The sequence below is a fragment of the Bos taurus genome, chromosome X (genome assembly GCF_002263795.3).
Source record: "Bos taurus isolate L1 Dominette 01449 registration number 42190680 breed Hereford chromosome X, ARS-UCD2.0, whole genome shotgun sequence".
In the NCBI taxonomy this organism is placed as follows: domain Eukaryota; kingdom Metazoa; phylum Chordata; class Mammalia; order Artiodactyla; family Bovidae; genus Bos; species Bos taurus.
Window position 1 is genome coordinate 33707812 of NC_037357.1, and position 13819 is coordinate 33721630.

The following is a 13819-nucleotide window of genomic DNA, read 5'->3' on the forward strand; positions in this document are numbered from 1 at the left end:
TGCAATCAGTGAGGTACCTTGGGGAAGCCACAGACTCTGGAGTCAGACCACCCAAGCTAGACTTCCTGTGCAATCTGGAACAAGTGACATAACCTTTCTGGCCTCAGCTTCTTTATCTGTGAAACAGGGATAGTCATTGTGCCCATCTCATAGGACTATTGTCAGGAGTGAATGCGAATATGTGAACACAGCATTCAGAACCATGGCTGGCTCCTCAGAAGGACACCCACACATTAGCCAGCATTAGGGGCTGAGTGAACCCACTGGGGAGGAAGAGGATGGGCTTGGGCTCTGATGGGTTCCCATGTCCTATGCTTTGCAATAGAGGGAGCTAAACCAGAGCCCCTGGGACAAGCTGCTTATTGCACCAGAAGTCATAAGGTTGATTAATAAGAGGGACAGTCTTTAAACGCACGGGTGATTATGCTTGGCTAGAATGAGCAGCTAGGAAAATGGATATTATTCATTAAACTCTAATTATCAGGTAAATTGAATAAGGGGACAGGAGTCCATGTGTTACTACAAGTAATTAATGTGCTTCTCCTCTCCCTGGTAAGTCTTTGATTTGCACCACCTAACCTGGAGTATTTATCAGGCACTTGGATCCTGGAAATACTGGGTGCTAATTGTTTTGGTGAGTCCCTGATTGTGCTAAAGAAAATGGATGAGTCTTTCTCCTTCTAATGACTCAACAAGGAGAGAAGATAAAGTGGTCCTAGCCATGATGAATTAAGCCTAGAGGATTTGGAGAGGACAATCATTCTCTTGTTCATTTAACAAATCTGAACAGTGTCTCCAAGTTGGTAATGTAAATGTGACCAGACATAGTCTGTTTAGGAAAACAAATCTCCTGCCCCAAACTGCTCCTGAGCTGGTGGATGTCATGACCTGGCTGGCTCCCCTTTCCAGTGGCTTGATTCGTGCCTAAATCCTTTGAGATTCCAGTCTTGCCCCTGGAGTCCTGCAGGCCACCCTCGATCTGGAACTAGACCTTCCTCAGCCTGGGCTGGTCCTATGCTCTGCCAAAACCCAGCTTCCTCAGCCTGCTGTGGACTTCAGGTCTGACCTGCCTCTAGACCAACCATCTTCCATGGAGTATGTCAAGAAATCCAGAAACAGACATTGTATATTAATGCATATGGGCTTCCCTGGTGGCTCAAATATGGAACCTACAAAATGGTGTAGATGATCTTATTTGCAAAACAGAAATGGACAGATGTAGAGAACCAACGTATAGACACCAAGAAGGGAAGCAGGGTGGGAGGAATTGGGAGCTTGGGATTGGCATATATACACTGCTGCTGCTGCTAAGTCGCTTCAGTCGTGTCCGACTCTGTGTGACCCCATAGATGGCAGCCCACCAGGCTCCCCCGTCCCTGGGATTCTCCAGGCAAGAACACTGGAGTGGGTTGTCATTTCCTTCTCCAATGCGTGAAAGTGAAAAGTGAAAGTGAAGTCGCTCAGTCGTATCCTGCTCTTAGTGACCCCATGGACTGCAGCCCACCAGGCTCCCCCATCCATGGGATTTTCCAGGCAAGAGTACTGGAGTGGGGTGCCATTGCTCTCTCTGATATATACACTAGTGACACTATGTATAAAATAGATAACTAATGAGAGTCTCCCCTGGAGAAAGAAATGGCAATCCACTCCAAATGACAATCTAGTATTCTTGCCTGGAGAATCCCATGGACAGAAGAGCCTGGTAGGTTCCCAGTCCATGGGATGGCAAGAGTCAGAAATGACTTAGCGACTAAACCACCGTCAACGAGAATCTACTGTGTAGTTTAGGGAACTCTACTCAGTGCTCTGTGCTGAGCTAAATGGGAAGGAAATCCAAAAAAGAGGGGATATATGTGGGATACTTGGGTTCGAGCCCTGGGTTGGAAAGATCCCCTGCAGAATGGGATGGCTACCCACTTCAGTATTCTTGACCGGAGAATTCCATGGATAGAAGAGCCTGGCAGGCTACAGTCCATGGGGTTGCAAAGAGGAGGACACGACTGAACGACTTTCACTTGGAACTTGATGGCTAATTGACTTTGCTATACAGTGGAAACTAACACAATATTGTAAAGCAACAATACTCCAATAAAATTAATAAAAAAGAAATCTGATTCTTCCTTCTAATGGAAAATACACAAATCATATCAGTGATGCATCTCAGGTACCAGTGAAAAGGTGAGTCCCTCTGTATGTCCCTTTCCATCTAACACACTGTCACATGTCATGGTGGACTGGGATGGTGGTAAGTGCCCATTGGGTGGCTTCTGTTAGGAACTAGAGCCTAGAGGCAAGAGCCAGCTGAGGTCAGAGTCTCTGATGTCTCAAAGAGGCTCTGTCCTCTATGGAAGTGTAACCAAATAGAGCTTATAGAGTATTAGAAATGTTCAGAATAAGGAGAATAACAACTAGTGGTTATTGAATGCTTACTCCGTTCTTGAGAGTGTTCTAAGTGGTTGCATATATTGTCTTATTTAACTCTCGCACCCATTCTAGGATGAGTTATGAGGCCCTATTATTATTTTCATTTTATAGCTGAGGAAATTGAGACAGAGAGGCTAAGTCACATGTGCAAGCTCATGCAGCTGACCAGTGGCAGAGCTGGGTCCAAGCTTGTTTTCATATTCAAGAATTGGGTCAATGCCCTCCATGCCTCAGGCATCTGCTCGGTGCTGGGGTAGGAACAGTGCGGGTAGTAGGGACTAGATGAGCTGAGCACCTTCCAGACTGCTGTGTACCATCCCAAGAGGAGATAAGACACCCCCCAAAGGTTTAAGAACAAATGGACTATGTTTGCTTGTACCCAAACTGAAAGACATTTTCACTCTTAGTGGGTTTGCCCCAAATTCTCATTTTGCCACGTTCTGTATGTTAAATCGATGATCAATGCTCTCATGCGGCTTCAGCACAGGGTCCAGTAAGGTCAGAGAAGTTCGGAGGCTCCCAGTCCTTGGCTGTGCTACCCTCCCAGGGTGAGAGAGGAGGTGTGAACTGGCACTCAGAAGCCCTCTGTCTTTCCTGGGCCAGTGGCTGCTTGGGGGCTGAAAGTGAACTCAAAATGTTCATAGCAACATTACTCATAATAGCCAAAAAGTAGAAAAGTAGAAATAGGCTTCCTTTGTGGCTCAGCTGGTAAAGAATCTACCTGCAATGTGGGAGACCTGGGTTTGATCCCTGGGTTGGGAAGATCCCCTGGAGAAGGGAAAGGCTACCCACTCCGATATTCTGGCCTGGAGAATTCCATGGACTGTATAGTCCATGGGATCACAAAGAGTTGGACATGACTGAGCGACTTTCACTTCACTTCAGAAATAGTTCCAAGATCCACTGATGGATGATTAGATAAACAAAATGTGGTCTCTCCATCTGTGGAATACTATATGGCCATAGGCAGGAATGAAGCACTAATACATGCTACAACATGGATGAACCTTGAAGATACTATGCTAAGGGAAAGTAACCAGACATAAAAGGCCACGTTTTGTACTATTCTATGTATATGAGACACGAATCAGATTAGTGATTGCTAGGAGCTGGGGGGTTGGAGGCAATGGGAAGGGACTGCTGATGGATACAGAGTTTCTTTTCAGGTTGAAGGAAATGTTCTGAAACTTAATATTGATAGTAATGATGGTTACACACCTTAGGGACTGTACAGAAAACACACTCAACTGTGCACTTGAAAAAGTTGAATATGGTATATGAATATATCTCGATAAAAATAATCAAACAAAAAATAGAACAATAACAAAAAGGAGAACACAGAACCCACCCAATCAAGTCTCAGAGCAAAACACTATCTTATGAAGTTGGGTTGTGGGAGAAAGGCCCTGGGCTGAGAGGATATTGGGCCTGTGTTTAAGTGTTTAAGCCTGGGCTCCTCCATTGACGTTGGCATGGCTTTGGGGAAGTCTTTTCTCCTCTCGGTGCCTCAGTTTCCCCACCTGTTAAATGGCATTGCTGTGAGAATATATCCCTGATGGGATTTGAAAAGTGTAAAGTGCTTATTTTAACTTACAAGGCACTAATTACAAGCGAGGTATCATTATAGTACTAGAGGGTGAACGGAGAGCCTAGAAGTATGATGCAAGGTAACCTTCTGCCATTGCCTCCATAGTAAGAGATCTGAAGATGTTTTACTATCATTGTGTGTGCAGGAAAAAAAAATCATTCGCTTGCTCTCACTCACTTTTTAAAGAGAATGCCAAGTTGCCAGCTGCCACCCTGACTGCCAGTCCCACCCTGATCTTCAGTTTTAAAAAGATGAGAAATTTGGGGGAGGGGAGATAAATTATGAGTTTGGGACTAATATATACACACTGCTATCTATAAAATAGATAAACAACAAGGACATACTGTATAGCACAGGAAACTATACTTAATATCCTGTAATGCCCTTTAATGGAAAAGAATCTAAAAAGAACACATGAATCACTGAATCACTTTGCTGTACACCTGGAACTAACACAATCTTGTAAATTAAGTGTACTTCAATAAAACACCTTAAACAAGATGAGAAATGTGGAGGCTGAGATGAAAGGTTTCTGTATCAACAAGAAGAGGGGGAAAATCTTTTAATATCAACCTTCTGTACAGAACGCCCCTTGGCACCACCTCTGACCGGAATGGCTGAGCTTTCAGTGCTGGGGGTCCTTTGGGAGACTGTGTAGTCTCCCTAATCTCATAATAAGTGACCTAAGGGAAAGGATCACCTTGGGACCCCGCTGGGTTCCAGGACTGCAAACTCCCCATACAATTCTCTGTCTGCTATCTGTTGCATTTTCTCAAAGCTTCCCAACCTCCATATGGGTTTGCAAGGTTTTCCTGGGATCCCCAGGGAATGTCCAAGTTCTGCTCTGTTTTGAATCTATATCCTAATAGCTTGCAAATCCCCAGTAAAGTGTTTCTCTCCATCTTCAATTATTAGCACTTCCTAGCAGGTCTTTTCGAAAGACACAATTCAAAACCTTTTGGAAGCTTAAATAAACCATATACACTGCCCTCTACTCAGTAAAAATCTCCCCCCTTAACTGTTCCAATATAATTGCACATGGAGCTTGCCCTACCCTTTCAGAACCTGACTGGCTTTCTTCTTCATAGGTATCCACATAACGGATTTGATATCCATCTGTTTTTCTTAGGATTGGGACTATTTTCAGATTTTTTTTAAGATAATTCATAAAAATAAGAAAATTAGCCAGATGCAGAATTCTCTTACCCCCATTATTAAAATCGTTGCCTTGTCCACTTGTCTGGTATGGAAACATCCAAGCCCCACGAGGTTATGATCAAGCCATACTGGAACAGGGGCAGGGGCCACGGACCAGGTGACCCTCTGTCCTGCTCATTCCTCAGTCCCAAGGAAGTCTAGGCCACAGTCCATCTAGAATCCCCACTGTCCTTGGCCTCCACTAGCTCTGGGGCCATCTGATCTCAGAAAGACAGTGCACTGGATAACAGTTTGCCAGCTCCCTTTACAATTTTTTTTTGGGGGGTGGGGGCAGTGGGTAGGGTAGGGAACGCTCCAGTGCCTTAAGTCATTAGAATGCTGGTTTCTTTTTTCATTCAAATTTTTATTTACTTGAATTTAAAACCATTCTTTGCTACAAGTAAAAGGATCTAAACCCTTGGGAAACCTGCATTAGCAGCCAGATGTGAACGAACGACTTCACGGTGCAGACGAGCTTTCGGCTTTGGCCTCTTTTTAGGAGCTTATGGTTGCCTAGAGGAGACATCGGAGCCTGTTGGGGGACTGCGTTTATCTCGAATCCTGGCTGAGTTTGGCCCTGACTGCGCGCGGCCGGGGCTCCAGGCGACGCGGAGCAGTGAGATACTGAATGAGAAAAGACTCCAGGCAGAAGATTGTACTTGCAGATTCCCTTCTCAGCGTGCGCAGAATGCGGGTGAGGCGTTCATGTTCAAACAAACAAGAGGACACATTACTAGTTTGGACCTCTCAACTAGAGAAGGTGCATGCGATCTTGATTTTTTCCGTCTCGTCTGTCTTTCCCTTAAAGGTCCCTGAATGTTGAAGTCATCTGCGGAAACATCCCCCCAGCCTTTCTCCCCCGCCCCGCCCCCCACCATCCAGACGGTGGCGCTCCGGGACAGTGCAACCCCCTCTACCCCACTGCAGCCAAGTCTGGGACAAGTTTCAAGGTGTTTGCTGAAATTGTCTGGGAGACTTCTCAATCAGAGTCGTAACTTTGAGCAGCTGGCACGAAATCTACCCCCAAGACCAAGGTCGTTGAGGAACCGAGTATCCGAATCTCCCCCCTATATAGAGCCGGAACCTCTCGGATTTCGCGTGGCCTGTGAGCTCCGAGAGCCTGGGCGCACCACAGGGAACTGTGACTCCTGGGGATGGAGATCCGCGGGGCCGAGGGGGCGGCCCGACCCAGTTGAGGTCGAAATGAGACCCCCCGCAAAGGAAAAGGACCGAGAGGAGTTATGCCTGGGGCGGGGCCGCTGGTCTGCCGGGGGCTTCTGGGTTGCATAGCCCGGCATCTCCGCGCCTGTCCCGCCGCTCCGGCGTAGCTCCCGGAGCTCATCAAGCGCCCCGCGCCACTCGGTTAAGCGTGCGGGGCACCTAGAGAGGAAACGGGAGTCGGAGCCGCTAGCCTAGGGTTTCTTTTTGAGCAGCGGCAGTCCAAGAGAAGGGCTTCCCGCCCCCCGCCCCCGTTTAACTTTCTCCCAGAGCAGCCTCCAGGGTACCAGGCAGCGGGAAAAGGATGCGCTCACACTCTCACTTGTCCCAGAGTTGGGAGCAAGCGACTCCTTTCGACCTCCCCTCACTCCCAGAGTACAAACTCTGCTCCCAGAGCCTGGCATAGGGGCCATCTCCTTAAGGAGAACACAAGTCTGGGACTGGACTGAGTGGCCACCCACCGCTGCCGCTAAGGGAGTCAACCAGCTCCTGCCAGGCACTGGAGTTGGGATAAGTTCCGTAGAGATTGGGATGCAGATTGGGGATGGAAGCCGCCGGCAGCAGCTGTCCTCTGCTTCCCACACAGTACAGAAGGCTTTGAACAGGCAAAAGTAATAGGATGGGAGGAACTTCTCAAGGACACTGCAGGGGTGAATATCTATGATTCAAAGGGCCACTGGCTGCCCCCACACTCTGTTAGGGGCTTCAGACTGGCTTGGGTTGGCCCTGGACCCCAAGAGGGACTCTATTGCCCTGTTCTGCAAACTACAGGGCTGTGCCCGGGTGTTTGCGTATGGAGAGGGAGGGAGAACTTGCTAGAAACGGATGCGCAGTGGCTGGTGCGGGGAGGTGGATTCCGAGCTGGTCACGATGCAGGGTACCTGGGGACGGTGGTGGGAGGGGGACCGGCTAGAGGCAAAGCACAAAGAAGGCAGTCGGAAGCAAGACGACACCTCGCGTTGGATTTGTCCAAAACCAGTTAGAGATCAAAGAGGGGGCGGTCAGGGAGCTCTGATTGGTCAGAGGGAGGGGTTTGGGGTGGAGCTAGCCACCTCCTGAGGCTTTAAAAGCTCATCGGAATGGGGAGGGAATGCTGTCATTTGCTCTCAGACTCTCGCAGGGGTGGCAGCTTTTCCGAAGCTCCCAGCAACAGAACAGGTGTTCGCTGTCCGGACCTGGCTGGGAGGACCTAACGATCCTCAGCAGCAACATGGGACGCACCCTGGCGGTCCCTACCCCATACGGCTGTATCGGCTGCAAACTGCCACAACCGGACTACCCACCGGCTCTAATCGTCTTTATGTTCTGTGCAATGGTTATCACCATCGTCGTAGACCTGATTGGCAACTCCATGGTCATTTTGGCTGTGTCGAAGAACAAGAAGCTCCGAAACTCTGGTAAGACCCCCTTCCTTCTCCCTACCCACGGTGCAGCCACTTCCAACCCCTAGGGTGTTAGTTTGGGTGCATGGAATAGGGAACGTGTGGACGGCCCTGCTTCCCATGTCCCGGCGAATCGCGGTGGTGATATTCTGCCAGGGGGGAGGTCTCATCAACTTGGAGCTTCTCCAGGCTGCGGACGTTTGGAGAAGCTCTGGGCGTCCAAGTGCAAATCTCAGGTCCCCGAGGTGCGCGGCAGACCGCCGAGTCCTGCCCCGTCGGGAACCTGATGCAGAGGGAGCCGGCATCCGAGCGGAGAGTCCAGCGGCCGCCCGGGGACAGCACGCCGAGTCGGACGCCGCAGAAGAGGTGGCCGCGGCGAGGCAGCGCGGGGGGAATTGACGCGGAGGGAGCAGCGGGGTTGCGACTCGCTCCGGTAAAGTTAAGTTCTCCGCGGCCGAGGCGGCGTTTGCCAGAGCGCAGCGCGGCGCGGCGGCGGTGGAGCCCAAGCCTGGCTGAGCCCCCGCTCGCCTAAGCCCTGTGGCTACAGGGCGGCTCCCGGGCGGCGGAGCGCAGACCCCTCGAGTCTGAGTGTGGATCAGGGCGGTCTGAGCCCTCCGGAGCCGAGCTCTGTCCGCCCGTCCCAGGGCGCACGGCAGAGAGAGGCGAGAGGGCGGCTGGGCGCAGCAGGCGGCGGCAGCGGCTGCAGCAGAGATCCCGAAGTCCGTAAGCGAGATGTCGGGGGTCGCAGGACGAGGCGGCGGAAAGGTTTGGGAACTCGGCGTCCTGGGGGCACAGAAGACGGCAGAACCGATAAGGATCGCTGGAAGGCTGCGGGAGAGCTCAGACGGCGTAGTGGGGGACCACAGGGAGACCGTAAAGCGCGGGGATCTGGGATGGGGCGGAGCGCAGATCCAGACTCCCTTCGTGGCTCGCCAGTGGCAAGGGGAGGGGGACGGCTGCGAGCGGGCCCGGTAAACCGTGCAGGAGGCTGCTGAGCGCTGTGTGCCCGGGGCGGGGACGGCGGACAGGGCGGGCCAGCGAGCAACGTTTGCAGGTTGGGCCGGAGAGGACTTTTGGGAGGGGGAGGCGGAGGAGGGGCGAAGGGGCCCAAAAACCCTGCTCCGGCTCCCGGAGGGAGGGGGTAGCGCCCAGGGTCTCCGCCGCCTAGATCCTGGCTGGCTGGGGCTCGAGGGCAGAGGGGAGCAAGGGGATGGGATCTGAAGGGGATGGGCACCGACGGGACCCGGGCCAAAGGGGTGCCAGGGATAGAAGGGCGCCAATCTCTGCGAGATTACTTTGCTTGGACGAGGAATCACAAACACCATACAAGTTTCTAGAGGCATAGAGGAGCACAGTCACGAAAAGTTTTCTTTTAAACTCTGATGGGTGTGTCTGATTTCTCCGCTGTTCCCCAGAGGCGCGGGGCCGCCCGCTGGCATCTCACCTGCACCTCAGCAGTGAGGTCCGAAGTTGCCCAAAGCCGGAGCGCCCCAGGGGGGAACGCGCCTGCAAAGTCCGTTTTGTCTTCTTTCCTTCTTCTCCTTCCTTTCTTTCTATAATTGAAATAAAGGTGTTTTGGTTGTCGTGGTTTTGTTTTCAAGGCTTTGCTTCTCTTCTTCTCTGATATGATGACTTTGAGGGAAAACCCTAGAAAGAACGTCTTGGGTAGAAGCACTGAGGCCCCACTTTGGCAGCGCGGGCGGAAGCGGTCAGAAGGAGCCATTCCTTTGCCTTTTTAAAAGTGCTCATTTTCTCCCAGTCCAAGATGAAGTGCAGTATTTTGCCAAACCAATTCTCATTAGCAACGAGGTGTTCCCAGAAAAAGGGATCGGCGCCTGCACTTTGACCTTACAGGTTTTACAAACAGCGTTCCTATCGCCGCCCTACGAAACAGGAGTGGGGGCATGTCTCCCCTTCCCCCATTTCATATTTAGCTCCAGTAAAGCCTGGGGCCGTGCGCCGGAGCCCGTGTGTAGGGGAGCGAACTTGCTGATGACAGGGCTCTGCACCGGGACCCGCGAGGAGCAGGCTCTTCTGATCCTTGCAGAGATTTTTCTGATTATCCCCCCGCCCCGCCCTCCTTGCTCACTATTTCTCAAGACAAAATTTTATAGGGCCTTCCTACCTCACCCGCCTCAGTTTTTACTCTTACGTTACCTGGGAAATGGTAAGTATTTACAGGGTTAGGTCTGAGATTCTTGTCTGATCCCGCTGGGAAAGACTGCTTAAGACAAGGACGGCCTCTAATGCCCTTTCTCAGGCAGTTCTCTTTAGGCGCGTTTGCTGTTGTAAATGCGTAAGTTAGAGAAGGCAGGGGGCAAATTTATGTTTTTGGGTAGGCGAGGTTGAGACTTCCTGACAGTCCTCCAAACTCATCACCACCCTCTAGCCTGTTTACAACGGACTGCACCATCTAGCACCCAGTGCTCCCTTCCTACTCCCCTCGCCAAAAGTTTGCATTTTGTTTTTGTTTAAAATAGTGTCTGCCTTTTTGTTTTTGTTTAAAATAGTGTCCGCGGGTCTGTCCATGTGTGGGGGAGTGTGAAGGTCCCCCCAGCAGGCTCGTTCTGTGGTAACTTCACTTCTTTCCCAAAGCAGCGATGACGTTCTCTGAAGGAAAAAAAAAACTTGGTGAAAGGACAGGAGCTTGAGCCTTTTGAGCTTGTGCATCAAAACCACTTGGGACATGCTTGTAACTAAAAATAAAAACACGACTGTATTTCTCTGAAAGAATTCTAGAGTTCTAAGTTGTCACTCCAGCTGGCCTTTCCCTCCAGCTTACATTTGTAGCTTTCTGAAACTTAACCATTTATTCCTCTCTGTCTTTCCTCTGCCCCTCCACCCCTATATGTTTTTCAGGCAACGTCTTTGTGGTTAGCCTCTCTGTGGCTGATATTCTGGTGGCCGTCTACCCCTATCCTCTGATGCTACATGCCATGGCCATCGGCGGCTGGGATCTCAGCAAGTTACAGTGCCAGATGGTGGGGTTCATCACAGGCCTGAGTGTGGTCGGTTCTATCTTCAACATCATGGCCATCGCCATCAACCGTTACTGCTACATCTGCCACAGCCTCCAGTATGAGCGCATCTTTAGTGTGCGCAATACCTGCATTTATCTGGCTGTCACCTGGATCATGACCCTTCTGGCTGTCCTACCCAACATGTACATTGGCACCATCGAGTATGATCCTCGCACCTACACCTGCATCTTTAACTATGTGAATAACCCCGCCTTTGCTGTGACCATTGTCTGCATCCACTTTGTCCTTCCTCTGCTCATAGTGGGTTTCTGCTACATGAAGATCTGGACCAAAGTGCTGGCAGCCCGTGACCCGGCTGGACAGAACCCGAACAACCAGCTTGCTGAGGTTCGCAATTTTCTAACCATGTTTGTGATCTTCCTCCTCTTTGCAGTGTGCTGGTGCCCTATCAATGCGCTCACTGTTCTGGTGGCTGTCAGTCCAAAGGAGATGGCAGACAAGATCCCCAACTGGGTTTATCTTGCAGCTTACTTTATAGCCTACTTCAATAGCTGCCTCAACGCGGTGATCTATGGTGTCCTCAATGAGAATTTCCGAAGAGAATACTGGACCATCTTCCACGCGATGCGGCATCCTGTCCTGTTCCTCTCTGGCCTCCTCACTGATGTCCGTGAGATGCAGGAGGCCCAAGCCCGTGCCCGCGCCCGTGCCCATGCCCGTGCACAAGCCCGTGAACAAGACCGTGCCCGTGCCTGTCCTGCTGTGGAGGAAATACCGATGAGCGTCCGGAATGTTCCCCTACCTGGTTATGGTGCAGCTGGCCAACATGAGTGTGTCTCTGGCCACCCTAAGCCAGCCTCTGGCCATTCCAGGTCTGCCTCTGCCCGCCGCAAATCTGCCTCTGCTCACCCTAAGTCTGCCTCGGGCCAGTCCAGGTCTGCCACTGTCTATCCTAAACCAGCCTCTGTCCATTTCAAGCCTTCCTCTGTCTATTTCAAGGCCGACTCTGTCTATTTCAAGCCTTCCTCCAGCCACCCCAAGCCTGTCACTGGTCCCTCCAAGACTGCCATCAGCCCTGCCACGAGCTTCCCCAAACCCACCACTGGCTACACCCAGCATGCTACCATTCACTCTGAGCCCACCACTCCTGACTATCTCGAGCCCATCACCACTAGCCACTCTAAGCCTGTCATCGCCAGCCATTCTGAGCTTGCAGCCTCCTGCCACCTGGAGTGTGACATCTTTGACCTCTCTGACCCTACCTCCAGCCCTGCCAGTGACTCCTCCGACTCTGCTGCCAGCTTGCTGTACCCTACCGCTGCTGCTGCTGCCACTGTTGACCCCCCTGTGGTCACCACTGATTACCGTGAGGTTGTGCTTAGTGATGTTGATGCTGATTCTGATGAAATGGCTGTGTAAAAAATGCTCTTGGAGTGGCCAAGCAATGGTCCACTTTTAAGTTTTCCTAGCATATGTAAGGCACACTGAGATAGCTTAGTGAATCTGCACACAAACAGATGTGCATGGGCATGGACTCACAGACATGGTAGAAGCTTCACCCACCTTTTCAGGCATACTCCTCCTTTACATTATGTACTCTGAAAAAGTGTGAGTGTGTGTGCTTGCTATTAGAGCTACCAAATTTCCCTCACATTTGACTTCTGTTGTTTTGAGCTTCCCTTTCCTCCTGGGTTTGAACGTGAACCCACAGTGATCCTTGAACTTGTAGACTCTGATTTTTCCCCACACCTGTGTAACCCATTCTCCCCTCTCATTTCCTCCTCCTTGTTTCTGCTTTCTTCTCCCATTCCTCGAGGGGTGGGGGAGGAGTGCATGCTCAGTGGTAAAGGTGCTCTATGTTAAAGCCTTCCTTCAAGCTTTATGTGTTTAAGTGTGTAACTCTTTACTGTACTTTTAATGGCAATCCAAAAGGCAGTTGCGATAAAGTACAAGTACTTGAAAAAGTTTTTCTAAATTCCAGCAACAAACTATGACCCATATCTGAAGAACACACTTAATAAGATCTTACTAAAAGAAATATTCATGCCTATGAGACCAAATGGCAAAAGGAAGGATGTGGCTGCACCGAATCATTTCTATTTTGTGAAAATTCAAACATTGGTGTTGATTTTTATAGTCAAACACGAATGTAAATGATGAGATATTTTTACATTATTTGTAGTTGCTTACCTTTTTTCAATATTTGCCAGGATTTTCTTTCACTTAGTTCCAGAAAAACACATCCATCCATAAACTAGTTTTTCCCCAGATCCAAATTTATGGTTGCTAAGATCATTTATGTCATGCTTTTAATATTATAATTCACCACTACTCTTTATCTTAGAGATTTTTTTTAATACAGCTTGATGTTTTTATGTAGTCAGTTTTACACCTTTCTTTTTCAATCAAAAGGGAATTTGAGGTAATAACTGGTAGCCAGAAGTGAATGGAGTACTGCTTGAACTTGTAAACGAGTGCCTCTCTAAAAGCCTTTCTTTCGTGCCCCGTCCCTCTGAGCCTCCTCCCTGTGGTGGGGAGTGTGGAGGGACATGGGGAGGAATACTTGCCAACATCAGCCAAGCTCACCACGTTGGTGGAGGTTCTGTGATCCACAGCGTTAAGTTGTTGGCAGCCCAGGGAACGATTTTTTTTCTCTAGAATTTAAGAAAACATTGTTTAATAAAAATCTCAATTATTGATTCAAATCAGCACTTAAAGCAAAGTTTATTGTACAGACGTTTGTAAGGATAATGGAAATGTATTATACTGACTTAATTCAATTCTGTATTTGTGCTAGCAATTAAATAAAAGCATTTTTGTGTCCTTGGTGTGTGATTTGTGGATAAATTTGCTTCTGCCACCAGAGTTACTTATGGGGAGGGCTAAGGGGTGGGTGGAAATGTGTCCCACTTGAGGGAACAAGAGACTTGGATGCAAGCAGTCTCCCTGCTATACCCCAGGGTGAATCACATGACTCCTCTCTCCACAGCTGTGTGGCTTAATGAGCTGGTCCGGCTGTGGTGGGGGCA

At 49.9% G+C, this 13819-nt stretch overlaps 1 protein-coding gene across 1 annotated transcript; it reads left to right on the plus strand.

Annotated features, from left to right (window-relative positions):
* The first annotated feature begins 7213 nt into the window (after positions 1–7213).
* GPR50 (G protein-coupled receptor 50) lies at positions 7214–13607 on the plus strand. Its single transcript, XM_002699646.5, has 2 exons — positions 7214–7824; positions 10669–13607. The coding sequence occupies exons 1-2, from the start codon at positions 7518–7520 to the stop codon at positions 12207–12209; spliced, it is 1848 nt and encodes a 615-aa protein (XP_002699692.2). The 5' UTR covers positions 7214–7517; the 3' UTR covers positions 12210–13607.
* Positions 13608–13819: the final 212 nt, after the last annotated feature.

Coding starts and splice junctions, on each gene's coding strand:
- GPR50 (XM_002699646.5), top strand. CDS start 7,518: ATGCTGTCATTTGCTCTCAGACTCTCGCAGGGGTGGCAGCTTTTCCGA. Junction 7,825..10,668: donor CAAGAAGCTCCGAAACTCTG/GTAAGACCCCCT, acceptor TATGTTTTTCAG/GCAACGTCTTTGTGGTTAGC.